The sequence below is a fragment of the Penicillium expansum genome, assembly GCF_000769745.1.
Source record: "Penicillium expansum strain MD-8 chromosome Unknown contig172, whole genome shotgun sequence".
Classification (NCBI taxonomy): domain Eukaryota; kingdom Fungi; phylum Ascomycota; class Eurotiomycetes; order Eurotiales; family Aspergillaceae; genus Penicillium; species Penicillium expansum.
The window spans coordinates 68,940-95,701 of NW_015971241.1; the positions used below are offsets into that span (position 1 = coordinate 68,940).

Below are 26,762 nucleotides of genomic sequence, written 5' to 3' on the forward strand. Positions count from 1 at the left end.
TCGTCTTCCATACTGGGCACAGACTCTGGAGACGGGTTTACCTCGATTTATCGTGGGCGTCCCGTCAGATGGTGTGCCGGTTATCCTTTGCCTCTCCATTCAAATCCTAATCCACCTACATCATGGTTTCTTGATCCTTTCTTTACGTTGCCCGGTACCAGTGAGCTTCCGTCGATGGTTGCACATTTGGTGTACTACTGTAAGTATTATTCATTTCAACGTTGCCTATTGTTCTGGTCATGTTCAGTGTCCATACTGCATGAGCCTCCCCAGAACTAGAGCTAACTACAGGCGGAAGGGAAAACCATATTCGTACCGATGACTTTCCCGAACACCAGCAAAGATTCAAACCAAGAGATGGAACTAATGGTTCGATCATCATTCTCGGATCCGGGTAGTTTCTTTGGGCTGATGAGCATGTGCGCTGCACATCGAGCCGTTCTCGCAAGCCAGCGATCGGGTAATTGGGACTCGGTGCTTACCAACGACCCTGACTATTGTATGATGAGAGCAAAGTCCATTCAAGAGATGAGCGCAAAAGTACGGGATCCGAGTCGCAGACTCAGCAATGAGGCATTTGATACCATAATCAACCTTCTCACTGGTTCGGTATGGATTCTGTTCGTAAATGCCGGGTTGGTGTGTTGCAGTGCTAACATCCCACAGCTGATTATCGGAGAGTTCAGCGAGGTTCATACTCATCTAACAGGGCTAAAAAGTATGGTTGATTTGCGGGGTGGAATAACAGACGAGAGTATTCGTTCTTCCTCAATGTTATCTGCCATTATCACGTACGTGTGTTTTCGGTTCACTTCTCTACTGAGTTCCGCTCACAGTTGATTAAACAGAACCGACATCAAGGCCGCCTCGGGCCTAATGACCAAACCCGTCTTTCCATTAACTTGGGATGCACAGCCAATCCCTTCGGAGATCCAACAACGAATCAGACCACTGGCTTCATCGCCTCTCAACAGACTAGGCACGGGATTTTCGGCCAATACATTCCTCAGCCCCTCCTTATTGAAAATTATAAGTGTGCTTCGTGACATGGTATTCTTTAGCATCACTTATCAGACAAATCCTACAGTCATTAAACCTGGCGACCAAGACTTTTTCCGCATCCTCAATTGCGAAGCAGAGCACCAACTTCTCAGCTATATCTATGCAGAAGGCTCCCCCAACCCGGAGCCCAATCTTCATCCGGTTGAAGCAGTCACTCGAGTGGCATCTATTTGTTATCTCAATCATTTCCTGATTGTCTCGCCTTCATCATCTGGGTTGGGTCGAGCCCTTACGAAACACCTCAAGACAGCGTTGGATGGCTGCAAATTGTCTCTTCTTGTGGGATTACCAAACCAAACCTTTGGACTTTATGTTTGGGCTTTATTTGTCGGAGCCCAAGGTGCCCTTGGCCAACCTGAGAGACAATGGTTTGTAGAGCGGCTGGCCCGTGTTGCAATGATATGTGGATGGCAATCATGGGAGCAAATTTCGAAACTTATGACTGAATTTTTCTTTGTTGCGGCTTTGGACAGCTTAAATTGGCGCTCTATCTGGGACGAAGCGATGACTGGGTTTGTTATATCCGAGTCGGAGGAACTGGAATTCTCATCTCTTCTTGGAACGGGTGCACTCTCCCTTACTTAGCTCTCAATGATGGGCACTTGTATAATTTGCACGGCAAACCCCAGCAGTAATAGTAATGAGAAGCAAAAGAAAACAAAAAGAAAATGAGTTTGTGAAGTGTACAAATATGTATTGAACAGAAATACATGAAATGACCTCGGGAAGTATATAAAGCTCCCCCAGAGGACCTCGGGAGATTTGTTTACATTTCACCGCTTTAGGCTCGACCTATCACGTGGCAAATTTTTGTCATCCAAAAAAAGTCCACTCCGCTTTCTCCGGTCTTTTATCGCGCCTTCACTTTCGCCTTGGATCTTACCATTAAATTTCTTTGCTTCATACTTCAAAATGGGTTGGTTCTGGGCAGACACCCCGCAGGCTTCTGTAGCCCCAATCCCACATGCATCCTTGAACGCATCTCCTCCGGTTCGTTTTGCGCATACTGTATATGTATAGCTTTGATAATTTAGACTGACTCTTATCTAAAGCCGGGATGCCCGATGCATGAATCGGGCTCGAAGCCCTCACCCTCGCCAGCTCCTGCTGCTGATCTCCCCAGCAGCTGCCCCATGAAGTCGAAGGATTCTCCATTTTACTCAGCCCCGAAATCAACACCGGCGCAAACACCGCAGCCACCCACCGACACCGCTGCGCAGCCCTCGACCCTCTCAAAGCTCAATCCTTTGAACTACATGTTCTCGTCTATCTCCCAAGAGCGTGCAGCTAATCAAACTGTTGACCTTCCTGTTGAGCGCGAAGGCTCTTCAATCCCAAGAGGCGATGGCGAAGGCAACTGGGAGTATCCATCTCCGCAACAAATGTACAACGCCATGTTGCGCAAAGGACACACAGATACACCCCAGGATGCGGTGGAGTCAATGGTTGCCGTTCACAACTTCCTGAACGAAGGCGCCTGGGATGAAATCGTGGGATGGGAGCGCGTGTTCGCCAAGGGTCTCAAGTCTGGATGGGAACACTGCCGCCGCGGCGAGGAAAACCTGAGCATGGACTTGACCTATGCAGACGAGAATGGTAAATTCGATTCAACGTCCGAGCCTCGTCTACTCCGATTCCAGGGTAGGCCGCAAGAGTGGTCACCCAAGGCACAGATATACCAGGCACTGAGCTGGGCGTATCCCAGCAAGTTTGAGTAAGACTGTCCTCTCGGTATTTACACTAAGTAAATTGCTGACTCCAATTTCAACAGGACAAGCCCTCCATTTGACCGCCACGATTGGTATGTCATCCGCCAGACACCTTCGGGTCCGAAGGAAGTTCGATACGTGATCGATTACTACTCTGGGGACCCAGATCCTCACGGACTGCCTGTCTTCCACCTTGATATCCGCCCTGCGTTAGATACACCGACCGCCGCAGTTGAGCGCTTAATGAGGTGGGGAGGTGATGTCTGGTGGAGGGCTAGCGGCGCATCTGTTCGCGAACAGGCCTCTAAGAGTGCTTGACAGCTGCAATGACCAGGCTGTCCGCTTCTCCACTCCACTTTGTAATTATTCGGAGGCATGGCGCTGGCGTTCTATTGCTTATCTTCGCTTGTGCTTGTACGATGTTCATCTTCCTCCCTCTTGTCTTATATCGCAACCTTGGTCTTTTTCCGTTAGTCTATGAAAATAGACACATGATAATGATATCTTTGCATTAATTTTTACCTTTCCCCTCAAATATCAGAGGTTTCACAATTTCCTTGCAGATATTTTCAAAAGATAAGTGTCTTGCTCTAAACTATCAAAGATAAACCAAACATAACTATATTTCTATCATTCAACAGGCATGTCATCTGAGCTTCCATATCAACAGGGAAGAATGGGACGTGTATGGTACAAAAGAAGAAAGGAGAATGGTCTTATATATTAGGGGACAGTTGGTCGTACTTGACGCAATGCTCAACACTCTCGATGCTGGCCTGCAGCATTCCACGAGCCTCCAAGCCGACCCAAACCCAGAGCATTGAGTAGTCGCCCGAGCGCACAGTCTCCAGGAATGAACTTCCAGATCCCAATTGTCGTAGAATAGGAAGTGCACTAGACAAAGTCAGCTTCAGTTGAACAAGTCAAAAGCCCTCGTGGAGCCAACTCACCTCTTGAATAGATCTAGGTTGGGGTTCAAACTACGTCCTATTCCTTCAAGCAGCAGACATGAAATGACGACGTTTACAAAATCTCCTTCAAACCGAACGTGGTGCCCGCGGACCATAGTCAATACCTCACTGAGGATATCGCCAATCTTGACACTCCCCAGAGCGAAGGTTCGAGACTTGATGCTCAGAACCAAATGTTGCATTTTCAGCGCAAATATCTCTGGATCAATGACCTCTTCCGGTGTTCGACATCGCTCGACCATAAGCTGACCAGCCCGGTATCCGTCAAATTCAGCGATAGCTCGAAAGAGGTCCAGGAAGTTCCGCCGGTTGGTCTCATTTAGTTGAGTGACAAGACCAGTGTCGATGAATATCAACTGCGGTCGATACCCCTCGTCGTTGAGCTGGGAAAGAGCAGCCTTCCAATCCTCGGTGTCGTTGAGATTCGGACGTAACCGCTCAAGGACTGCCTCTGTCACATCAACTTCGGCCCGTGTCGGGGCATTGAACGCACGCGAATGCTTGCCAAGGGAAAGGTCCAGCTCGCTGGGCCGGTAGAAACGAACCATGATGTTCCCCGGATGGAGATCGGCATGAACAAAATTGTCTATGAGTAGCATGTGCAAGAATGCATCAAGGCCTTCATTGGCAATATCGTGCTGATATAAACCCCCTCCGATATCCAAGAAGGTGGCCAATGGGATGCCCTGGGCAAATTCCTCAACCAACACCTCGCGGGTGGTGTATTCTAAGTATGGGTATGGGAACCAAGCAGTAGTGCGAGAATTGAATTTCTGGCGGAATATGACGAGGTTAGCGGCTTCAATCCGAAGGTCCAGTTGTAGCTTCATCATTTCCCCAAACTGTTGTACTTCATCAGGGAAAGACAGCCAGTGCATTGTGGGGATGGCATTGATCATGTGAGCAAAAAAAGACATGATCCGTAAGTCTCTATGTATCATTTGTTCAACCCTGGGGTGCTGCACCTTGATGGCGACATACGATGATGGCACCCGCTGCGGGGAACTCTTGACCAGCACGTCGACGTTTTTTCGAACCTTCTCACCCAGCGTTGGTGGTTCGATGCCCAACTCTTCTTCGTTGGTTGCAGCGAGGCTCGGTTTCAACTTCGCCTTGTAAACCTGTGCAATCGCTCCAACCCCCAGTGGTTCCTCCTGGAACTCTTCAAATATGTCCTCGAATGGCAGTCCGTTGAATGCTTTGCGGATGATGCGCTTCGTTTGATGAAGTGAGTGAGCGGGGGCATTTGAGTGGAGTGAGGACATTATGTTGCACATTTCCGGTGGGAAGATATCTGTTCGTGATGCAGCCCATTGGCCGAGCTATTCAAGAAGTCACCCTGTCAGTTCAGTCTTAAGACAGTTCTTCGCCAACAAAAGCATACCTTGATAAACGCCGGACCAGCCCGCTCCATTGACTTCACCAGGAACCGATACCACCACAATGTGCCAGACCGCGCGCCATCCCGGTCCTGCACTTTTCGACCAAGCCAAATGGCGGGCACCGTAACGACAACCGGAATGAATATGACGGCAAGGTGAATGAAGCGGATCCCTGTAGCAATAGGGTCATAGACATAGCAATAAAAATAGACCCATATTGTCTGGCAGAGCTTCGAGATGCCTTGCGCGTCAGGTGAAACCGTCTTCCGGACCTCTTCGCGCGAAGCCTCCAGCATCTGCATTTCCCCAGTCTTGTCGTGGCCATCATTCTCTTCCGCAAGCTTCAAAAATGCCGCTGGAGCCAGAGTGGCCATGATAACTCCGCCTATTACGGGAGCCCTTCGCGGTGTGCCTTTCAGTAGTTGCCGAGGCCATGGCGGGCGACTGAAATGGTGTCGAGGGAGACGCGGAAGTCCACGTTTGAGACAGAAACGGCCGAAGAGACCGGCCGCCCTCATGTTATCATGCAGGCATATAATATTGGCATAGAATGATGAAGCTAGTAGAAAAGTAGAGGTAGAAGTAGGTAGCAGCCTCGGGATAGAGCTCCTGGTCAAGATTCTGGACGATAAACACGTGCTGCGACGTCATAGACAAACAAGACAAACAAGACACCCCCCATCACCAACTATACACGCTCGCAACTTGTAAAGTACAAAATATGCATAACTTTGTCAATTATGAAGATAAACCTATTCATCGTACTCCATAAGTTGTACATCAAAAGCTCTGTTTAAGCTCTAGCTAATCTTCCAAAGTCATCGACGCCTGCATTCCACAACCACATTCCTCGTCCTTCGTCCGCTTGCAATCAACTATTACCCAATCCGGCAATATACACAGCGGATCATAACTCTTTGTCAAGGAGAAAGAGTTGAGGGGGGTCGATCTTATTTTATAACGGTTTCTGTTAGTGACTGCTAGGACTTCAATGTCCCGAAAACGGATCATCGAGCCTTATCCAAACGACCGGAAAGATGGTTTTGCTCGACATTAAATTAGGCCGTGATGCCCGTAGATTCACAATAGGATTTTCCATCATCTTTAGTTCCTCAGACGACTGCTAGATGGCGCGGGAACTGCTAATCATGGGTTGCACCCAGAACCTTCGCGATGTCGAGTCCAACAATGAGAAGAAGCACTCGCACTGGCGCGATTGGGCCTGCGTCCTTCTGTGGGGCGTTATTGGCTATGCAAGCATTATTTTTATCGTGTTAGCCTACTCCAACCCGGGGCTTATATCCTTTGATATCACTTCGTTGCTGTTTCGCAAGGAGATTTCCCCATTCTTCGCATTCTCGCAAGGAACGGGTCATTACTCTAAGCCGCAGGGCTTCAAGATAGTTGCTCTGGTTCCTTTCCATTACCATGAGCGTACAGCAATATTGGACTGCTATCTGCAGGTATGTACAATCTACCCCTCACTATATGGAGTAATTCTAACATAATTCAAGAAAAACTTAGTCCATAATAATGGATTTCTTGATCAGGTCGTCTTTGTGCCGCAGACCGATGACGCTGTCAGCATGGAATGGCTGTACTCTATCGTGAATCAAACACCCGAATATACTATTTCTTCTCGCGGCCATGAAATGGAGTGGAAAGTTGCAAAGGATAATGTGATGTACATCCGAATCGACGGCGACATCGTGTTTCTAGAAGATAACGCCATTTCAACCATCGTCAAGACGAAACTCGATAATCCAAGCACACTGATGGTATCGGCCAATGTGATAAATGAGGCAGCCCTCGCATCTCTTCACAGTCATCCGGGAACTGCACTCCCATATCTGCCTGAATTATACGACGTGAAACAACCGTCTCGATCAAAGTCACAACTGAAGTATGACTGGCGCGCTTCGAGTCTTCCAAGCTGGCAGGGCCCACTGAACTTTGAAGTACGCAAAGACTTTGAGCCGCCATTTGAAGGGCATCGCTGGCTACTCCCCAGAGACGCGGGCTCTGGCCGAGATCCTATCGCGAGATCCGTATATACTGAAACTGGTCCAACCCTACATGACTGGACTGTTGGTGCACAACAACATTACTCATTCTTGCACCATCTAGAGCACAATGATTTGGGCCGTTACAAGTTCCCGATGTGGGTCGATCCAACCGAGCCCACCAGCGAGAATTTCGGGTGCTTCTGGGGTAATGATGCAGAGGATGTGCATGATATTTTCCGCAACAACCCAAAGGGATCCTCCCACAATTGGCATATGTCGGATGGCTCTCGTCCGCATGTCATTATAGACGGCAAGGGGCTTGTTTCACATTATTCTGCTCGACAAGGTGCGGCTGGTCTAGATGCCACAGATCTCATAACTCGCTACCGGGCATATGCGCAGGAGAAAGTGTGTTTGCAGACTGAGTGATCGAAACCCCTGGGTATCAGGTTGTGTCAATTAATGGAGGAATTTACATGTACATATACGTATATACCCAACAATTTTTGCTCAACTTCTGCGAGTCTACAACTAGATTCTTGTAAAGAAGTAGGTTTTCAAGCTATATATACGCCCATAGCGATGCTTCGTTCAAACTGTCATGTTTTGAGGGACATACAACGAGAAATGTTGTTCTTTGGTCTCTCTGGAGAGTTATTCTATAGCCTTCTTTTGGGTCCATTTCTAGACAATATTGGTTCCACATCTGAACACAAAGCACATATTTGGCCGATGTATCACATCATATGCAACAATGATAACACTTGTTTCAAATACATCATATCATGTTGGAGTTCTCCACCCAAGCATCTGTTGCAGCCTTCAGCTGTGAGGCATTGACCCTCACCAAGTCTTCCAGCATATCTCTATAACCCACAGGAAGTGCACCAGACTATTTTCCGGTTAGTAAATGACTAGTGTTATCCTAGGACGGGAAACTCACCTCGTTCATCAGCAGTCCTTGCACAAGCACAAAAGCGTTGTCACGGTCTTTGGTCTCCTGTGACTTGTCTGTCTCCTCGGCATTATCTTGATTGGGGGTTCCCCCTCCTAGGGTCGTCTTGAGCAACTCGGTAACTTCTGTCTTGTGGAAGCAGTCTACAACGGCGGCACAACCGAGTTTGTTTGTCGCCATTAGAGCCAGAGCAAACCAGCCTTCACTGCGAACGACAGGCCATTGAGTCTGTGTGATCATCGCACCTACTGGCAGTGAAACACCCTCGTGCAAGGTGTACAGCCGGTTGAGCAAGGACATTGCTTCTTCATCTGCATCGCGAGCCTTGGGGCTAACAGTCCGACAGATTGAAGCAACTGTCCGTCCGATTTCAGTCTTGATTGGTGTGGAATCTGTTTTCTCGAAAAGAGACAGGAGCAGAGACAGATAGGTCCGTTGGTGGGCCGGGGAATCAACATCTTGTGAAAGAGGAGCGAGAAGACGAGAGATATTATCCATTGAGGAGATAATCACCTGACGCGCAATACTTGCAGCCGAGAATTGAACCTGTGGAACTGATTCATACGCCCATAATCGTGAAATGGCAGGAATGATACCAGCTTCTCCAAGAATGGCTCTGTTGTCGCCGGCAATTGCAAGGTTCTTCAGGAAACCAAGCGAAGAGTGCAATACCGCACCATGGGCATCTCCCGTGAGAACGGATATCAATTCTTCGTGGATTTTCAGGTCCCGGACCATCACCTGGCAAACCTCGTCGGACCGGGCGAGATTTCCAAGCATGACACAAGCGCAGATCTGAAGTTGATCTTCGGTTGCAACCACCCATGACTTCAATGTCTTTGAAAGAGGAGAATCAAGGGGATAGTATTGGGCGAACAATGGTGAGGCAGATACCTCAGCCAAAGCCTGGTTAATTTTGAGGCGGAGCTGCGCGAGAGCCTTGACGTCTTCGCTAAAAGAAGGATCCACCACAATCGAAAATGAATGGCGCAGGACATCCAGCACGCCTTCCACCATTCCATTCGACACGCAGACATTCTGAAACTTTTCGTTTTCCAGGTAAGCAGCAAGAGAAGTTGCCAGTGATGAGAAATGTGCAAGATCAAGGGTCTCATCAATGGCAAGCTCCATCAGCAGTAGAATTGTTCCGTCGGGGGAGTGTTCAATGCCTTCGGCTGTAGATTACATGTTAGATAGGGAAACAGACTGGGGTTGGGATAAAGCGTACCTTGTTCTGAGGCTAACTCAATCAAGTCGTATGAGAAATTGAGTAGAGCCTCATTGTCTCCGATCTCGCCATCTTTGATCAACTTCAATAAGATGTAAGCTGTCCGGTTGGTAGCTATCTGAGTATGTGCCGGTTCTGATATCACATTAGCAAGACGTGTTACCAGCCGGTTCTTTCTGAACATACTGTAATCCATGCAAATGTTGTAGATTACTGGAATGGCAACAAAAATCAAATCTGGATCAAGGAAGTATCGAATGATAGAAAGCGTATAGTTTCCCTTCACAACAATCTCCCTATTCTCGTCTGCATCAACATTAGTTATATGGGCACACATATAAGTGATTGCAGCATACCTGTATCGGCACACGAGTTTCCAATAACTCGCAATGAGTGAAGCAACAAGCTGGTATCGACATCGCCCTTCAAAGAAACCACATCCAGGAAGAATTTCAGAACGCCAGACTGGCCAAATGGAGCACGCCATGAAGCTGAAACATAATGAGCAAGTTATAAAATTGACATGTATATAGGATCGACTCACGATCTCTGCTACCGTCCGCAATAATTTCAGCAGCTTGAACCAAATACTCGGAGTTACAAGCCCAGAGCTTTTGCAGAGTAGCGCTCACGCTTTGCAGGGTGTCGGCGTCCCGTCGCCCGCGTTTTGTGTTTGCATCGGCCTCCTCAAGAGAGGCATGGAGTTCCTTGAGATCGAAGCTATTTCCAGCCTCGTCGACCTCCAGGGCCTTTTCAATGATGTCTCGCAATTCACGGAACATGTCCTGTTGCTCTTCCGAGTCAATGATTTCCTTGCGGGGTGGTAAAGAAGAAGAAATCTCCGGTAGATCCGAGAGAATATTTTTGATAGGAAGCAATTCCAAATCACTCCTTTTCGAGACTGAGTGGCCAGCATCCCCGTGAACGGCCAGTTGGGCGGTAGATATACCCGCGGAAGACATCTTGCCGAATCGAGGCCAGATAGTTGCCTCCGGAGTGTGGGTTAATTTGGAAGGGTCCGTGTGGAGTTGAAGATATGAAGATGTGAATTCCTTGGCCGAACGGGAAAGGCCTTCTCAGTTAGATGGAGGAGCCTAGATGGCAGCCTGTTGACCCGTCGCAACAATTTAAACACTGTCAACAAACAGGGTATGCTCTGATATGAGAGTGCTGGTGGCTTTTAATCAGGCAACGAGTGCCTAAAATGGACTATTGATATTAGTGGAAGACAAGCGGCTCGTCACTAGAAATATCGCAGATACAAAGTAAGTTTAGACTCTTCGTGGAGAGACGGAGTGTGCTGCCTGAGGTTGATTCAGGCACCAATCTCGTTTAGGTTAAGCCCGAGGATACTGTTATATGGAGCCATCATGTTTCTTATATTGCACCTTCACTCATTTGGATAGACATGAAAACTACATATGTACTATCTATTTAGTATATCTATATAATCATTGAGAATGAATATCAATTCTCGTGATTACGTGTTCCGCTTGGACTGCTATGGATGTGTGTACAAAGCTTTTTGGAAGCTCGTAGGTAGACAGAAAAGAAACCAGAGAAACAGTAAATATATATCTATAGGGAATATGCAATATCAGATTAATTTGTAATATCTTGTCTCCCTATAGAATTTGGGCTATAAAATACATAGATCCAGGAAGGGAAAAAAAAGAAGAAAAAAAAAAGAATGGAGCTGCGCGGAATCGAACCACGATATTCAAGGAATGAATCATGATAATTTCCCAATCAGGGAGAATTACATAAGCTTGATGGACTAACCATTATCCTACAGTTCCTTAACCAGTAGCCTAGGGCTTCTAATTTTGGGAAAGATGACCACTAACTGTGCTCGTGTGTCAATTTCCTTTAGTCTTAATGCGTATCAGTAATAGCATGAAGACGTTCACAAATACCAGTAAAGGCTTTCAGCATTCCGAAAAGGCTCACTTCAATGCTCGACCAGCGTTATCTCATAGTAGTACACCTTCTGTGCTCAGTATCAAAAATTTAAGGTAGATAAATCCATAAAATCGATTCCTTGGCGTAGGGTCTAGGGCAAGTTAGGGAACGTGATCTCGGTGCTCCCGTTATTTCGTTGCATACAATACCTTCCTACCACTAGCAGTTAAGGTCGTTTCTGGTTTAAACATACTTATATCGGCGCTGATTTCCATAAATTATCACACTTTTATTATAAACTACATGTTCGTCATCAAGTTTACTTTTGCAATATGGATCCGAGAGCAGGTAACTGTAACATATTCTTGTTCAATTCTGCAATATCAGACTTCCCTCGGTGATTGATGGTGTGATCAGTGTGCAGATGGCCGCTTTCCCCTTTCAAGTTAATAGAAGTACGTAGATACTTTATTGACCGCGCAATCATCCATTGAGATGGTGATAATTCAGCCTTCTGGGTTGGAGGTGCAGCAGGGATCACCTGCATTTGTAATCAGATACTTAATCGCTAGATATTGGAGATTAGCTATGGGATACCTATGGATTGATAATCAACAGTGCCTGTTTGACTCTCACTTAGAAACATATATAAGTGTACATTGAGTCGGACATATACAAGATATTATACTTCAGTTTCGCTGCATTTGACGGGATCCACTTCGAGTCAATCAATCAGACGCATATTCTCATTGCCTTTTTCTATATCCAATTATCGAGCCCTCAAAGGATCATTACTACCCATAATGGCCCCTATCATTGTCTTCATCACCGGTGCCAATCGTGGCTTGGGTCAAGGGCTGGTCAAGGGTTTCGTCGCTAAACCGGGCCATGTAAATGCTTATCTTCTCCTGTTTCAAGTGCAATTCAAGGCAGTCACTGAAACCAAATCCCCGATAGATTGTTATAGCTGCTGTCCGCGATCCAGCGCACTCGACCTCCCAGGCACTTGCCGAGCTTTCCACAGGCGAGGGTAGCCGTGTGATAGTAGTCAAGTATGAAGCGAGCGTTGAGCAGTCTCCCTTTGATGCTATCAAAGAAGCTACCGATCAGGGAATCACCCATCTCGACATTGTCGTCGCCAATGCCGGCATTGCCAAATTATATCCTCTCGTGAAGGACGTCAGGCGGACCGATATAGTGGAGCATATTGATGTCAACGTATTGAGCGTTGTCTCGTTGTACCAGGCTACACGTGATCTGCTGCAGAAGTCGACTGGAAAGCCCATTTATGCTATTATGGGATCCGGGGCCGGTGGTCTCGCGTATGTCTGCTCAAATTCGGGGCAAAGTACATGTAAGCTAATTCTTTCTAGACGTCAACCCCCAGTCCCAAGTGCGGCGTATGGTGCATCCAAATCGCTTCTCAACTGGTATGGCGTTCGGATCAACGCTGAGGATGAATGGCTCAATGCGTTTGTCTTGGATCCTGGCTGGGTACAGACCGAGATGGGCAATGCTGCTGCGCAGCTTTGGGGCCTGGAGGAGGCGCCGGATAGCTATGAGAATTCCATCACCGGGATGGTTGAGGTTCTGAGCACGGGTACTAAGGAGCAGTATGGCGGCAAGTTCGTGCGGTTCTCGGGTGAGGTCCAGGAATGGTGATCATAGTTCCATAGATCATGGGCAGATCGGAGCGCGCCGAATCTAGGCCAAGCTATGGAGTAGGTCTTCTTGCTATAAAATGAGAATATACTGCCTCGTCGATAGTTGGTTCTAGACCCTATGAAAATGTTAAAGCATGAAAGAATATGTCTGCTGTAGTGTGTGCATTTGATTGAGGTCGAGTCGATTGCTTACATAAGCACATGCCCTGCCCAGGTGGAGCCCGCGTGCTCAAAGCGGAAGGGCAGACAGAACTGTCTACGTTGTATGTTCGTTCTTCTCTCTTTTAATCTTCTAATGTTACTTTCAAACATATGGGAGAATTATATATAGACGAAAATTTATGTTTAACTAGATCATACATATAGTAGTCCCTTGAAATCTAAGCCGTTCCCTCTAGGTATCACTACAGACTTAGCAGGTACACAAGATCAGTGACCCGGTCCGGGCGCCAAGAAGCGCATCGCCCAAGCTGGCCTTTGCCGCATATAGCACTGCAACACCCCCGAGTCTCTCATTTTTGCTACAATAAACCGGTGCTATCTTCACAATTGACCTCTCTTCTCTCCTTTGTGAATATCTCATCTCATCTACCGATTTCACCATGACGCGCGCTGTCCAGACCCTCTCCGTTCTTCTCCTTGTCTCCTCGGTATGCTACGAAGTCCCTCCATCTCAGAAAGGAACACAATCCCGCATGGACCTTACTGACAATCCATCAGCTCTACCTTTCCCTTTTCCTTGGACTCGTTCCCCTGAATGAGACTGTCCAGACTGAAATCATTCCGGTTGTACGTTACCCACCCCGTCAACCCCACGACCCCCAATTCAGTTTTCGAATGCGTCGATGGAATAAAGACTAACCTATAACTACCCAGCTCCCATTCTACACGCTTATCGTCTTCGCTTGCTACCTCCTCGCCCGCCTGGGTGTGGCAATCTTCACCTTCAACGATGTCCCCGAGGCACACGCCGAGCTACAAAAGGAGATTGAGCTTGCCAAAGTGGAGTTGCGCCAGGGCAAGGTTGAGGTCGATTAAATGAGAGATTGATGTGCGCATGGATCAGACTGATAACCAGATACTCGGGTCTAGAACCCAGGCAGACAGGATCTGGGTCTGAGTCTGAGTCTGGGAAGTTCAGACTGTAGATTGGTACTTGGACGCGGAGGCTTTTATCTTCGCAGGATTAACATGGCTGCGCCGGATCAATATAATACACTATGCTCCAGTGACTTTTTGTTTCGCTACCAATGCCATATTCTCTTGATACCCGTCTACAATTCAATGTCTGCAAAACAATGTTGGAGGACTCAAGGCCCGGGTTTCCGGTTGGTCGTGACAGCAAAACCCCTGGTGATTACTGGGGCATTTTCTTTCAGAAAGAAACGAAGCACGGGCGCCAGAGCAGTTTCAAGTCAAAAAAACCTTTTGGGAGCAGCCTGCTAGTCTGCCAATCTGCCAAAAAGAAAGAACTTTTTCTATAGAAATTCATCAAGGATATCGTAAAAATTACATGCTCAGGTTTATGCAGCTGGTCTGAGCATGGACAGTAAAATCGAGGACAAATGAAGTCTTCGATATAAACTGTCAGAGCGCCGCGCAAAATAGAATGCTTATGATAATGCAATCATTGGCTTAAACGGTAGAGGGTTCTGTGGCGGTAGGTTTCTTGCCCGAAATATCGACGATAGGGCTTTCCTTAGCCAGCTTATCGTGGTCTTCAATGTTTCTGCAAGAAGAGAAGAAAAAAAGAAAACAAATCAGCCAGAATCCAGAGGGGAGAAAGTTTGAGGTATAACATACTCAGCCTCCCAAGGGTAGCAGATCCAGACATCCCCAGTGGTGACCGCGGCGTGGTAACGTTTGTCGTTCTCGGTCATATCTTTGGGTAGCTCACCCTTCTTAGCCTTTTGCTTGTTCTATTCCAGCTGTCAGCCAAACCCATCAACGTCTAGAGAGACAAAAAAACTTACGTGCAGAACGAAGACAAAGAAGTTAGTCTTCAGGTGCTTCCTCTCGTCCCCGGGAGGGAGCTGCTTCTGGGCTTCATTCACATCCTTCTCGAGCTCCTCCACGGCGTATTGTAGGGTTGTACGGGTATCATCGACCTCGTCGACGATAAGAACGTTCTTGCCAATCAAGTTGGCCATGGAGGAGTTTATGTCGAGCCATTGCAAACGGGTGACCTTAGTACCGGGGACCTCCTCAACGCTGTCTGTGCCCAAGCGCTCGTAGAGGGATAGACCGATGGCCTGGATAGGAATGTTAGGTCCACCGGGGGTCTTGAGGAAGGACCTGTTTTTGCAAGTAGGGATCATCAGTATAGTCGAGATAGAGTCGCACGTGAAGATTGAACATACCGGAGGATGCGGGCAGGGATGTAACCACCACCGCCGATGGCGATTATAAGGTTGATATCAAAGGACCCGAGAGGCGCTTTTGCCGAGTTCTTGCAGAGATTGTGGACCTGTCACAGTTATTTGCATTAGTCTTGGTCCTTTTAAAGTTCAGAGGGATTTTAATTGTGGACTGCGATAAGACAATCTGCATTTTTGCGGGGTTGAGGGATCTTGATGTTGCTGTTCATGTGTGTCTTCAATGTCTTCAACATCTTTTTTTGACCAACACAGCGAGATTTTGACTAGTCAATAGACTGGAATTCTTACATCGTTGTAGGTGGCATATTGCTTTTGCGACATATTGGCGGTTGTTAGGATGATTCCGAAATTGAATAGGGATATGAAGATGATCAATGAGAGTCCAATAAAGACAAGGTATCAACCAGTGAGGTGTTCACAGTTGTCGAATGTTTTTCCACAGAGAAGGAAAAAAATGGAGGGGAAAAAAGAAAAGAAGAAAAAAAAAAAAAAAAAAATNTGATATCGGCCCGTCCATGTGCGGGGCTCTTATCTGTACAACATAGACCCTTTAGACCCTTGATATTGTCTATATGCATGTTGTACCATCATACAGCTTGAGCCTGCATATATATTTATATTCATATTCATATTGACATACATTAAGCATCGAGCTCATTCTACCCTATAGCACTTAAGTATACCAACTAGGCTCAGGCACTTCATGCAGTAGTGCATATCGTCCCAATTCCCGATTCTTGTACGCCACCGGATCATGAAGAGTGTGTACTCGAATATCCCGCCAGAATCGATCCAATCCGACCTTTGAGGCAGTGGCACGGGCCCCAGTCACTTCAAATATACCAGAAGTAACCCGGAGTCCGACATCTGTGGCAACCACCTTGATGCTAGCCACCCACTCCGCAACCTCTCCACGTTCCTGGGCAGTGAGACCAGATTTCTGCGCTTGATATCGAGTATAAAGCCCTGAGAGTTGATCACCTGCTCGATCGGCAAGGGCTTCAGTGGCACGCAGATGCGCAAAGAAGTTCCCATAGCGTTCGAGGATGTAGAACTCATCCGTTGCTGATTCCTTGTTGTCACCACCGAAAGGCCAGGCACGTGTTGCGGATGTGGTATATTTGGAGGCAAAATCCAAAGCACCGAGAGCAATGCCCAAGTAGAAATTACTGAAGACCAGTTGGATACTGTGGGAGAGAGCGAGTAAGCATTCAGCCATTGAACTACCGGGGGAGCATGACATATGGAATGACATATACTGCACTTACGTTGGCAGGAGTAGAGTAGGGAACGCGATCTTTAGAGTATCATCGCGAGGCTTCTTGGTAGCTGCATCCCAGCCCAGTGCATCTGACCAAGAAGCACGGACATTCTCTATCTTCACGCCTCCAGACTCGGTCAGGCGCAACCCAATGTTGTGCCAGTTGTGAGCAAACTGGATACCGGGCTGTCGGGTCTCCACCAAAGCAAAGATATGATCCTGAGTACCATCCAATACACCTTCAAGGACTGTGAGGTCGGACACAACACCTCCAGTATTGAAGTACTTGTTACCGGTGAATACGATATGGTCTCCATCTAGAGTGATCTTCAGATCACTGTCGCGAGGATTCACGGCGCCCCCGACAAAGTAGTTGTTTGAAATGATCAACTGATGGGTTCGGTCGGCTTGTTCAGGTGTGCCCACCACATTTGCAATGGTAGACCAGAGAAGGTGATAGCCAAGCAGCATACCGATAGATCTGTCTTCTTATTAGAGACTATGTTTGGGAGCTATCAGAGATGCTTGAGTGTTACCCATCTGCCTTCGCAACCTCTCTGATTATCTTAAATCCAATGCTCCAGGCTTGCTCGCCACCACCATACTTCTTAGGCCCTAGAAGCTTTGTCAAGCCCGAATGCTTGAGCAAGGCCACTTCGGCACGCGGCGATTTGTTTTCCTGGTCTCTTTGGGCCGCGTCTTTGGCTAGCACCTCGGAGACCTCCCGGGCTCTAGCAATCCACCCTTCTTCGGTGTCCGGGAGATTGGACCATGTGGTCTCGTATTCAGCGTAGACAGCGGGGTCTGTCGCTGGAACACTAGATTGGGACATGATGGTAGGGTATGTGCAGTATGATTGATCAGCTCAAATTATATTAAAATCAATGGATTCGTACTTTTCATGGGTAGGATATGAGATAGTTTATAAATAGTTCCCTTGCGGGGGATATCTTACATGCTTGTCACTCCATATCACGCAATGCCGTGTCACCCTAACACCCAAAAATGAGATGCATAAACTTCAGATTCGTCAGATTCGCCAGACAAATAAAATAAGTCGTGATCCCTGATAATACATAGAAAAGTATCTTGCACAAAATATGCTTTTTTTTTACCGCCTTGATAAACCTTCAAAAACACCAGCTAAAAAGGACATTATAAGGCCGCACAAGCGCCCGGCTATTCTTATTACTATTGAACTAGCACCATTATTGATAGAAAAACAGAAATAAATCAATGAGGGTTTTCTTCCTCTCTTAGCGAACTCCCATTGTGTACGGGCGCTTGTACTTGGTCCTTGCCAATAATGATTGCTCACCCATCACTCAAGTTCGCATCTTACTAAGTGAATTAGATAGCTTCTTTTTGTGGTTTCAATGCCCGTAGGAAAATGCCCCAGAGAGTGGTATCGATCAAACCGTAGCTCGTCATGGTTTAGCCAACAGGCTCGCAAGGGAAGGGTAAATGTTGCCCCTCTCGAAGTGCAGATGATTGAATAGGAAAAAGCTCGAGAGCCACGCATTTATGACTTCGAAAATTTTCAAGAAAGGTGTGGCTCGAGGGATGGCCGCACGAAGCATTATGATCGTGATTTTCATGCGAATCACATGAGTTTCCGGCTTCATCCACTATCCTCCAGGAGATTTTGGGGTGACCAATACTCTTTCTCAGGGCCCTGGGCATCCAACCAAACTAGACCATCAGCAAGCAGGTCATCGATTACAGTTTGTGCTCGAGCTTTTTCCCATTTGAGGTTCAAACACAGCATCGAAACGCTCACAAATCCCAGCACCTGAATCACTTCCAAGACTGTTGCCTGATCGGTGTTGAGTTCTTTAGGGATGGACCGAATGTACTGCTTGCTGCCGACCTTGACGATGGAGAACCCAGAGCCGAGAGGCTCGAGAGACCGAACTGCTCGTAAGATGTCGTCACTGTTCAGCACATAGTTCAGTTAGTCACTCGTATGGATATCCATATTTTCTGAAGGAACAACTCCATACTCTGAAACTTCGAGCCCACTCCCGATCGCCTTGCCCTTCCCCACTCGCTTTCGACACTCCTCAACACCAATCAGCCCCCCATTTTCGCTCCTGGTCTCTCTGCATAACTCCACAACTCTAACTGCGACTTCAAAGTAAAAGTCATTCATATCTCCGCCCATAATCTGGGTCCAGAAGCTGCCCCCCTCTCCCAGTCCTCGACGGCCATTCTTGCCTTTGATGTTGCTTGCGGCAAGGGGGTCAACCCCGATGGTGTTGCACATGCGCGCAAACTCTGCTCGAAATGTCGGATTGGACTTGATCGTAGAGCTATGTTCTAGCGCAAATGTGTGAAGTAACGACTGGAAAACCGATAACTGGGTCTGCAGGGAGGCAGTATGCGTAGAGCGGAGATTAGCGCCATGAGTAGCATAAGATTGCGTTGCCTGGGTTCGGTTTGCAAAAGCCCCAAGGCCAACTCCGCGACGAGACATAGTGGGTGGAATGTAAAGGAAGAGTTCACTTGATAGTCTTGGTTACATGTAGTTACTACCCCAGGCGGGTCAGACATCCATGAAGTCATCTGATAAGAGGTAAGCCCTTATCCAGAGCCCGATAAGGGTTGTACCCAAAACGGGTTAGTGGTAGTTAGCTCAGACGCTAGCCGTATATGGTTAGGGGACCCGCACCCACACAAGCGAAGTCTCTTCTTACATTCCTTTTCTTCGAACTTTTTCTTCTTCCTTTGACATCCTTCGACAATCAGCCGACTCTCGACCTCGTCCGGACCTTCAAAATGGCCGCTACTACGTATGATTCCCAATGACTTCTTCCTAAGACTGATGCAATCTCTGCTTGAGTTTGTGAGGTTACGGGTATAGTCGTCCTTCTCGCTGGGGATGCCAGCCGTTTTATCCACAACGATGACGGCTAGGCACCAGCTCGATCCTTCCTGCCCTCTATCTACACTCCAATTATCTCGGATACACTTGTTGTCTATCGCGGAGCAAAATTCGGATACAGAAAAAGGGGTGATGGAGTCTTGAGGTTGAAAGCGCCTAGCGCCTTCTCCTCCAAAAATATTGTTGTGAACTATCGTTCTCGTGCGCTCGTGATGCGGTAACAGCATCATGACCCTAAAACGAAAGAGTGTCAACATATATTTCCTGAACATTGTTCGGGGTTTTGTCGGATGAAGGCATCAATGGCATCTTGCGGGTGATCGGGTTTGCGAACACTATGCTGAAATATGCATGGTTAGTACCAAACTGCAAACGATCATGAAACTCCAATGCCTTGGCCCTCACTGATTAAAGACATTTCGTCGAGTTTTTTTTATGCCTTCAGTTGAGAATGTGGCGCTATATGCTGCAATTCTTTCACTCGGCGAATTGTCTCAGTCTTGATCTATTTTGGACAGACTGTTCTAACATTCCACAGCTCCGTTCCCACCCAGAACCAGGTCCTCGTTCCCGAGACCCTTCTGAAGAAGCGCAAGTCCCAAGAGGCTGCCCGCGCCGAGCGCCGTGCCGAGGCCGAGAAGACCAAGAAGGTCAGTTTCCCCTCTTTCCTCTCACATTGCCACACTTCCCTTCCAACTACATGATGCATAACACCATTCACGATGACTAGACCGCTACCACGGTCAATGCTGTCGTCTGTCAACCATCTTTCGGGTCTGACATTAGTTACACAAACTACTTGCCATTTTCTTCACAAGATTTTGGAGAACTCTCATGCTGACTGAGATTCATATAGGCCAACAAGGAGAAGCGTGGTGTTATCTTCAAGCGTGCCGAGTCTTACGTCCAGGAGTACCGCACTGCTGAGCGCGAGAAGATCCGCCTCAACCGCGTTGCTCGCCAGGAGGGCAGCTTCTTCGTTGAGGGTGAGCCCAAGCTCGTCTTCGTTGTCCGTATCAAGGGTATCAACAAGATTGCTCCCAAGCCCCGCAAGATCCTCCAGCTCCTGCGTCTGCTCCAGATCAACTCTGGTACTTTCATTCGCCTCACCAAGGCTACCCAGGAGATGTTGACCATTGTCAACCCCTACATTGCCTACGGTTACCCCAACCTTAAGTCCGTCCGCGAGCTTCTCTACAAGCGTGGTTACGGAAAGGTCGACAAGCAGCGCACTCCCCTCACCGACAACCAGATCATCGAGGAGCACCTCGGCAAGTTCGGCATCGTCTGCATGGAGGATCTGATCCACGAGATCTACACTGTCGGCCCCAACTTCAAGCAGGCCAACAACTTCCTCTGGCCCTTCAAGCTGTCCAACCCCAACGGTGGTTTCCGCACTCGCAAGTTCAAGCACTACATCGAGGGTGGTGACACTGGTAACCGTGAGGAGAACATCAACGGTCTCATCCGCCAGATGAACTAGATTTCTTCTCATGAAGAATCTGGGTCGGAGCGCTCTCGGAGCGCACCTCTAAAAATGTTACAAAATTTTACGACTTTACTGTCTTGGGTTGTTTTTTGCACGGGCTGTTTATATCCACTAGTCAATTTTTTAGCGATACGATGGTCTGGGATTTCCGATCAATTTAATGCTTCAAACAACCCAATTTCATGGTCATTGGCCTGGTTCCTCTCGTACTTTGTCTCGTAACTGTATTCCCAGCCTTTACGGAGTAGTAATCTACAACGTTCCTTCCGAGGTTTGACGTAGTGGATCCCCTTTGTAGTAATCGGGATGTCTCACCTGGGCACCTGGGCAGGCCAAACATTGTCACGAGGCCTAAATCTCCCATGTCGAGGTACCTTGTAGGCTGTTTTCGAAGCTGTGTTATCGAAGCTACGCTTTCGTATATGAAGCCCAGTAACTCAAATCTCTAGCTCGTTATTGTATTTGATCAAGTTAGCTTTAGTAGTTGACTGTTTTCTGAGCCTAGGTTATCAATTACTCACATGTGTCTACATAATATCCAATCAAATTTACTAAGACTTTGAATTCTGAGGGACAATCTACGAACCAGTTTTATCATACTATCCCAAAGGCAATCGGAAATAGTATAAAGCCTGGAATAGGAGTGGAAATTTCTAAATCTGGGGTGATATATATATATATTCGATATGTATTCAACGGACACACCATTTCCTCCGACATTTCGACCTCAGCTCACAAACATTAGATTTTAATGACCTCTTGAACTCTCCTGTCACGGTTGACTACAAGGCAGAGCTGTCGTCCTTGCCAGTCCAAGCGCGATGCTGATAGGTTATGTGGTGCAGGCTTGAAAGCGCCTTCGCGGAGGGTTTCAGTAAAGAGCTCGTAGGATGGGTAATCTGTATCGATCATTTGAGTCAGTATATTCAGTACTCGATGGTGTTATTGCTCTCCCGAGTATATGCATACAGCCGTCGACAAAGTTGTTGACTTGTTCCTCGGTCATTCCGGTGCCTTTGGCAGCACGGAGTGTGCGTTCTTGTTCCTGGCGCCATTCGTAGACGAAACGAGGGTTTTCGGCATCGCTGAAATTAGTTAGTAAGCTCAAAGTGTGTAGAACAGCAACAAAGCACATACATATGGATCAAAGCATCAAGCTTGCTGCGAAGGAAAAGAAAACCTATGTCAGCAAAGCTTCTCGTCGCGCAGTCGAGAGAGGAAACCCACTCGGTCAACACATCATATCGCCTCAAAGCGTCGTTTACAGCTTTGACATCCTCGAAATTGACATGGCCTAATCTTCCATCATACTCGCCGTTCTCCTTTTGACGTACAGCGGCCTCCCATTTCGCACGCAGGGTTTGGTCATCCCACGCACGGAACCCGACACACCACCCTTCGAAAATCACGACCTTGACTTTATCTTGACCCTTTTCATTGACGACTTTCCATTGTACCTTTGGAACACGATCACCCTGGCCCTCGAATGCAGACTTGTCATACTGTGGAATGGCGGTCGGACGTTCGGCGGCGAGCGAAGCAAATACCTCCTCACCTAATGCGAGATCGTGAGTCGAAGGCTGACCACGATGCTGCAGGAGAGGGTTTGAAGGATGCGCTTGTGCCAGAGCCAACTGATCGGCGTGGTCAAGGTAGATATCGTCGAGCGACAACGTCACGACCGAGAGCGAGTATGGTTCCGATCGGATCGTGTCATTGAGAGCGGATACCTATGGAGATTAGTATTAAACTCCATTCCGAGGAAATTTAACGAGATCCCGAGGCATGAGAGACAGACTAGTTCTGGATCGACTTACCAGGACTGTTTTGCCCGCACCCTGCACGCCATTGAGACCGATGAAAAACGGCGGGGTATCGGGGTTGCCGCGGTGCCGCTCGGTATGAACGCGCAGGCGATCGAGTAGGAAAGGGATGCAGTACTGTGACTTATCGTCCACAATTTCAGGCATTATTGACTTGATTTCAACTACCAAATACTTTGTTAGTTTTTCTATTGCACGTCTTTTGTATCTATCGGCTACGGTGCGCGGGAAGTTTCCCCCAATCGGCCGAGTGAATCTGGGGTCGTTTCCCCCCCCCACGGGGTATATTCAGCCGCTACTTTTGGCTTGCCATATTAAAAATGTTATATAGAAGTGTATTGAATCGAGTTCTAAGATAGTCAAATGGTAAAATAGTATTATATATAGTAATATTACTCCGTACTTATACAAAATATGTAGAAGTGCACATGACAATGACGTTGGTCATCACATGCCTGAGTCAGCAAGTACTCGGCCCCGGACACTGACAATAATATACATACGAGCATACTAGGTCTCATGCATAAATGTCTAGTAAATAGTGTAAATAGTTTATATCCCCTTTTTCTTTTGAAATATTAAATTACCAAAATACTTGAAATCAACCTATACATGGGGTAATACGGGTTATACCGAGTATACGGAAGTACGCCGGCATGTGATACGGGTCAATCTGCCATTGTAACGATACCCCAATATTTCACCGTTACAGAACCCAACTCAAACGTGCCGAGGTCCTCCAGCTTGCCGAATTGCTTTAAACTCCCCTCCTCTCCAGCTTTCTTCTTCTATTTTTTCTCTATTATCCACTTATCTTTCGGACTCATATAAACAGAATGTCCGAGTTGCGATTCGATAACCAAACGGTGGTCGTCACCGGTGCCGGTGGTGGTCTGGGGAAAGCATATGCTCTCTTCTTCGCCTCAAGGGGTGCAAATGTCGTCGTGAATGATCTCGGTGTCTCTCACAAAGGTGAGGGCAAGTCAGGAAAGGTATTTGCAATACACCCGAACTAGATAGGCAGATACTGACACCTACCCCAGGCTGCAGATGTTGTCGTCGAGGAGATCCGCGCCGCTGGCGGTAAGGCCGTCGCCAACTACGACAGCGTCGAGAACGGTGATGCTATTATTGAAACCGCTATAAAGGCCTTCGGCCGCATTGATATTCTGCTTAATAATGCTGGTATCCTGCGTGATGTTAGCTTTAAGAACATGAAGGATGCCGACTGGGATTTGATCAACACAGTTCACACCTACGGTGCATACAAGGTGAGAATCCTCGGACACATAAATATCAATCTTTGAAGCAGGAACTGATGGCTCATTCTATGGAAAGTGCGCAAGAGCTGCATGGCCTCACTTCCGCAAACAAAAGTTCGGTCGTGTTATCAACACTGCCTCGGCTGCTGGTCTATTCGGCAGCTTCGGCCAGGCCAACTACTCAGCTGCTAAGCTCGGCCAGGTCGGTTTCACAGAGACCCTGGCTAAGGAGGGTGCCAAGTATAACATTATTGCCAACGTTATTGCTCCCATCGGTAAGCAAGCTACAAAACCTAAACTCTTGAATTGGGGAAGCTAACCCCAAATTAGCTGCCAGCCGCATGACTGCAACTGTCATGCCCCCTGATGTTTTGGAGAACCTTAAGCCCGACTGGGTTGTTCCTTTGGTCGCTGCCCTCGTGCACTCGTCCAACACTACAGAGACTGGTGGTATCTACGAGGTCGGTGGTGGTCACGTTGCTAAGCTGCGCTGGGAGCGAGCCAAGGGTGGTCTCCTGAAGACGGATGACTCCCTGACCCCTGGTGCTATTGCCCGGAAGTGGAACGATGTGAATGATTTCTCTCAGCCCGAATACCCCACTGGCCCTGCCGACTTCATGGCCTTCTTGGAAGATGGCCTGAAGACGCCCAGTGCTCAGCCTGGGGAGGAGCCTGACTTCAAGGGTCGTGTTGCCCTAGTCACTGGAGGTGGTGCCGGTCTCGGCCGCGCATACTGCTTGCAGTTCGCTAAGCTCGGTGCCTCGGTTGTGGTCAACGATCTTGTTGACCCCGAGCCGGTGGTCCAGGAAATCAGGAAGCTCGGTGGCAAGGCTGTTGGCAACAAGGCCAACTGCGAGGACGGTGATGCCGTCGTCAAGAGTGCCATTGATGCGTTCGGCCGTATTGATATCTTGGTGAACAACGCCGGCATCCTGCGCGACAAGGCTTTCACCAACATGGATGACAACCTGTGGAACTCCGTTGTTAATGTCCACCTCCGTGGTACCTACAAGGTGACCAAGGCTGCCTGGCCCTACTTCCTCAAGCAGAAGTACGGCCGTGTTGTTAACACTGCCAGTACCAGTGGTATCTACGGCAACTTCGGCCAGGCCAACTACGCTGCTGCCAAGCTTGGTATCCTGGGTCTTTCCCGCGCTCTAGCTTTGGAGGGTGCCAAGTACAACATTAAGGTCAACACCATTGCTCCTAATGCGGGTACCAACATGACCCGTACCATTATGCCCGAGGAGATGGTTCAGGCTTTCAAGCCCGACTATGTTGCTCCTCTTGTGGTCTTGCTGTGCTCTGACATGGCCCCTGAGCCCTCCACCAAGGGTCTGTTTGAGTGTGGTAGTGGTTGGTTTGGCCGCACCCGCTGGCAACGCACTGGCGGCCACGGCTTCCCCGTGGACGTCAAGCTGACCCCTGAGGAGGTGGTTCGTAACTGGAAGCAGATCACCAACTTCGATGATGGTCGCGCTGATCACCCCGAGGACGGCCAGGCCGGCGTGGAGAAGATTATGGCTAATATGTCTAACCGCGTACACGGCGATGCCTCCAGCGAGAATGAAACCTTGAAGAATATCGAGAAGGCCAAGGCCCTTTCGAGCGAGGGCACTCCCTTCAACTACGAGGACCGCGATGTGATCCTGTACAACCTTAGCTTGGGCGCTAAGCGCACCGACTTGCCTCTGGTCTACGAGAACAACGACCAGTTCCAGGCCCTTCCCTCGTATGGTGTTGTCCCCTGGTTCAACACCGCTACTCCCTGGAACATGGACGAATTGGTTAAGGATTTCTCCCCCATGATGCTGCTCCACGGCGAGCAGTACATGGAGGTTCGCAAGTTCCCCATCCCTACCACCGCCAATACCTTGACCTACCCCAAGCTCATTGACGTTATCGATAAGGGTAACGCGGCCATCGTCATTGCCGGGTACACAACCAAGGATGCCAAGACCGGCGAGGATCTGTTCTACAATGAGTCCAGCGTCTTCATCCGCGGCAGTGGCGGCTTCGGAGGTTCTCCTAAGCCCACTGCCGTACGCGCCAAGGGCGCCACTGCTGCGTACAAGGCGCCGCAGCGCCAGCCCGATGCCGTGGTGGAGGAGAAGACCTCCGAGGACCAGGCAGCGCTGTACCGCCTGAACGGTGACCGTAACCCGCTCCACATTGACCCCGAGTTCAGCAAGGTCGGTGGCTTCAAGACCCCCATCCTGCACGGTCTGTGCTCGCTCGGTGTGTCAGCCAAGGCTGTCTTCTCCAAGTTCGGTCCCTACAAGAACCTCAAGGTTCGCTTCGCGGGTGTCGTTCTGCCTGGCCAGACTCTCAAGACTGAGATGTGGAAGGAGGGCAACACCGTCCTGTTCCAGGCCACCGTTGTTGAGACTGGCAAGCCTGCGATCACCGGCGCTGGTGCCGAGCTCCTGGAGGGCGCTAAGGCCAAACTGTAAAATAAGAAATATTTGGTTGAAGCGATATTCCCATTGGCAAAGCGAGCCGGCACACTTGGATCAGACTGTTGCTTCTCTTTTGTATATACTACTTGTGCTTTTTCTTGTTTCTAGTTTTCCCCATGAGGCCAATGAGACAAATCTGAATTTGGTAACTACACCGACTTGGAAATTCTATAGACCGACATCTATCTGGTCTATCTATGCCAACTTATGTACATCAAAGTGAACTAGACATGTCATCTTCCCCAGCAACAGCTACTTTGCAAAGGATGATGCTTTAATGTAGCATTTAGTGGAGGGTGAGAATGAATTCTGTCCTTTTAAAAGTGC

The 26,762-nt window shown here is 48.2% G+C and overlaps 13 protein-coding genes across 13 annotated transcripts; 7 read left to right on the forward strand and 6 right to left on the reverse strand.

The window, feature by feature from the left end:
* Positions 1 to 357: 357 nt before the first annotated feature.
* On the forward strand, positions 358 to 1,647 carry PEX2_052540 (uncharacterized protein; the record flags this gene model as incomplete). The annotated part of the gene is made up of 3 exons (XM_016742528.1): positions 358 to 609; positions 667 to 791; positions 849 to 1,647. The coding sequence occupies 3 exons, from the start codon at positions 358 to 360 to the stop codon at positions 1,645 to 1,647; spliced, it is 1,176 nt and encodes a 391-aa protein (XP_016601039.1).
* A 327-nt stretch (positions 1,648 to 1,974) lies between these two features.
* PEX2_052550 (holocytochrome c synthase CYC3) lies at positions 1,975 to 3,089 on the forward strand (the record flags this gene model as incomplete). The annotated part of the gene is made up of 3 exons (XM_016742529.1): positions 1,975 to 2,052; positions 2,115 to 2,776; positions 2,834 to 3,089. 3 exons carry the CDS (start codon positions 1,975 to 1,977, stop codon positions 3,087 to 3,089), a joined length of 996 nt encoding a protein of 331 aa, XP_016601040.1.
* Positions 3,090 to 3,487: 398 nt separating this feature from the next.
* Positions 3,488 to 5,498, reverse strand: PEX2_052560 (ABC1 kinase family protein; the record flags this gene model as incomplete). Its single annotated transcript, XM_016742530.1, has 3 exons — positions 3,488 to 3,665; positions 3,722 to 5,064; positions 5,127 to 5,498. The coding sequence occupies 3 exons, from the start codon at positions 5,496 to 5,498 to the stop codon at positions 3,488 to 3,490; spliced, it is 1,893 nt and encodes a 630-aa protein (XP_016601041.1).
* A 753-nt stretch (positions 5,499 to 6,251) lies between these two features.
* Positions 6,252 to 7,559, forward strand: PEX2_052570 (uncharacterized protein; the record flags this gene model as incomplete). The annotated part of the gene is made up of 2 exons (XM_016742531.1): positions 6,252 to 6,587; positions 6,639 to 7,559. The coding sequence occupies 2 exons, from the start codon at positions 6,252 to 6,254 to the stop codon at positions 7,557 to 7,559; spliced, it is 1,257 nt and encodes a 418-aa protein (XP_016601042.1).
* Positions 7,560 to 7,908: 349 nt separating this feature from the next.
* Positions 7,909 to 10,275, reverse strand: PEX2_052580 (uncharacterized protein; the record flags this gene model as incomplete). Its single annotated transcript, XM_016742532.1, has 6 exons — positions 7,909 to 8,022; positions 8,074 to 9,260; positions 9,314 to 9,448; positions 9,500 to 9,619; positions 9,670 to 9,804; positions 9,858 to 10,275. 6 exons carry the CDS (start codon positions 10,273 to 10,275, stop codon positions 7,909 to 7,911), a joined length of 2,109 nt encoding a protein of 702 aa, XP_016601043.1.
* Positions 10,276 to 12,018: 1,743 nt separating this feature from the next.
* Positions 12,019 to 12,877, forward strand: PEX2_052590 (Short-chain dehydrogenase/reductase SDR; the record flags this gene model as incomplete). The annotated part of the gene is made up of 3 exons (XM_016742533.1): positions 12,019 to 12,105; positions 12,173 to 12,537; positions 12,589 to 12,877. 3 exons carry the CDS (start codon positions 12,019 to 12,021, stop codon positions 12,875 to 12,877), a joined length of 741 nt encoding a protein of 246 aa, XP_016601044.1.
* Positions 12,878 to 13,481: 604 nt separating this feature from the next.
* Positions 13,482 to 13,917, forward strand: PEX2_052600 (dolichol-phosphate mannosyltransferase subunit 3; the record flags this gene model as incomplete). Its single annotated transcript, XM_016742534.1, has 3 exons — positions 13,482 to 13,529; positions 13,600 to 13,668; positions 13,756 to 13,917. 3 exons carry the CDS (start codon positions 13,482 to 13,484, stop codon positions 13,915 to 13,917), a joined length of 279 nt encoding a protein of 92 aa, XP_016601045.1.
* Positions 13,918 to 14,514: 597 nt separating this feature from the next.
* PEX2_052610 (xanthine phosphoribosyltransferase) lies at positions 14,515 to 15,578 on the reverse strand (the record flags this gene model as incomplete). The annotated part of the gene is made up of 5 exons (XM_016742535.1): positions 14,515 to 14,608; positions 14,683 to 14,798; positions 14,853 to 15,174; positions 15,240 to 15,346; positions 15,546 to 15,578. 5 exons carry the CDS (start codon positions 15,576 to 15,578, stop codon positions 14,515 to 14,517), a joined length of 672 nt encoding a protein of 223 aa, XP_016601046.1.
* A 352-nt stretch (positions 15,579 to 15,930) lies between these two features.
* PEX2_052620 (thermophilic desulfurizing enzyme family protein) lies at positions 15,931 to 17,350 on the reverse strand (the record flags this gene model as incomplete). The annotated part of the gene is made up of 3 exons (XM_016742536.1): positions 15,931 to 16,444; positions 16,526 to 16,999; positions 17,055 to 17,350. 3 exons carry the CDS (start codon positions 17,348 to 17,350, stop codon positions 15,931 to 15,933), a joined length of 1,284 nt encoding a protein of 427 aa, XP_016601047.1.
* Positions 17,351 to 18,139: 789 nt separating this feature from the next.
* On the reverse strand, positions 18,140 to 18,994 carry PEX2_052630 (ESCRT-II subunit protein SNF8; the record flags this gene model as incomplete). The annotated part of the gene is made up of 2 exons (XM_016742537.1): positions 18,140 to 18,452; positions 18,522 to 18,994. 2 exons carry the CDS (start codon positions 18,992 to 18,994, stop codon positions 18,140 to 18,142), a joined length of 786 nt encoding a protein of 261 aa, XP_016601048.1.
* Positions 18,995 to 19,739: 745 nt separating this feature from the next.
* Positions 19,740 to 20,885, forward strand: PEX2_052640 (60S ribosomal protein uL30; the record flags this gene model as incomplete). Its single annotated transcript, XM_016742538.1, has 3 exons — positions 19,740 to 19,756; positions 19,941 to 20,052; positions 20,259 to 20,885. 3 exons carry the CDS (start codon positions 19,740 to 19,742, stop codon positions 20,883 to 20,885), a joined length of 756 nt encoding a protein of 251 aa, XP_016601049.1.
* Positions 20,886 to 21,632: 747 nt separating this feature from the next.
* On the reverse strand, positions 21,633 to 22,861 carry PEX2_052650 (TDA10 family protein; the record flags this gene model as incomplete). The annotated part of the gene is made up of 4 exons (XM_016742539.1): positions 21,633 to 21,790; positions 21,861 to 21,976; positions 22,029 to 22,621; positions 22,709 to 22,861. The coding sequence occupies 4 exons, from the start codon at positions 22,859 to 22,861 to the stop codon at positions 21,633 to 21,635; spliced, it is 1,020 nt and encodes a 339-aa protein (XP_016601050.1).
* Positions 22,862 to 23,550: 689 nt separating this feature from the next.
* Positions 23,551 to 26,429, forward strand: mfp (putative peroxisomal multifunctional beta-oxidation protein (MFP); the record flags this gene model as incomplete). The annotated part of the gene is made up of 4 exons (XM_016742540.1): positions 23,551 to 23,706; positions 23,758 to 23,985; positions 24,053 to 24,251; positions 24,307 to 26,429. 4 exons carry the CDS (start codon positions 23,551 to 23,553, stop codon positions 26,427 to 26,429), a joined length of 2,706 nt encoding a protein of 901 aa, XP_016601051.1.
* Positions 26,430 to 26,762: the final 333 nt, after the last annotated feature.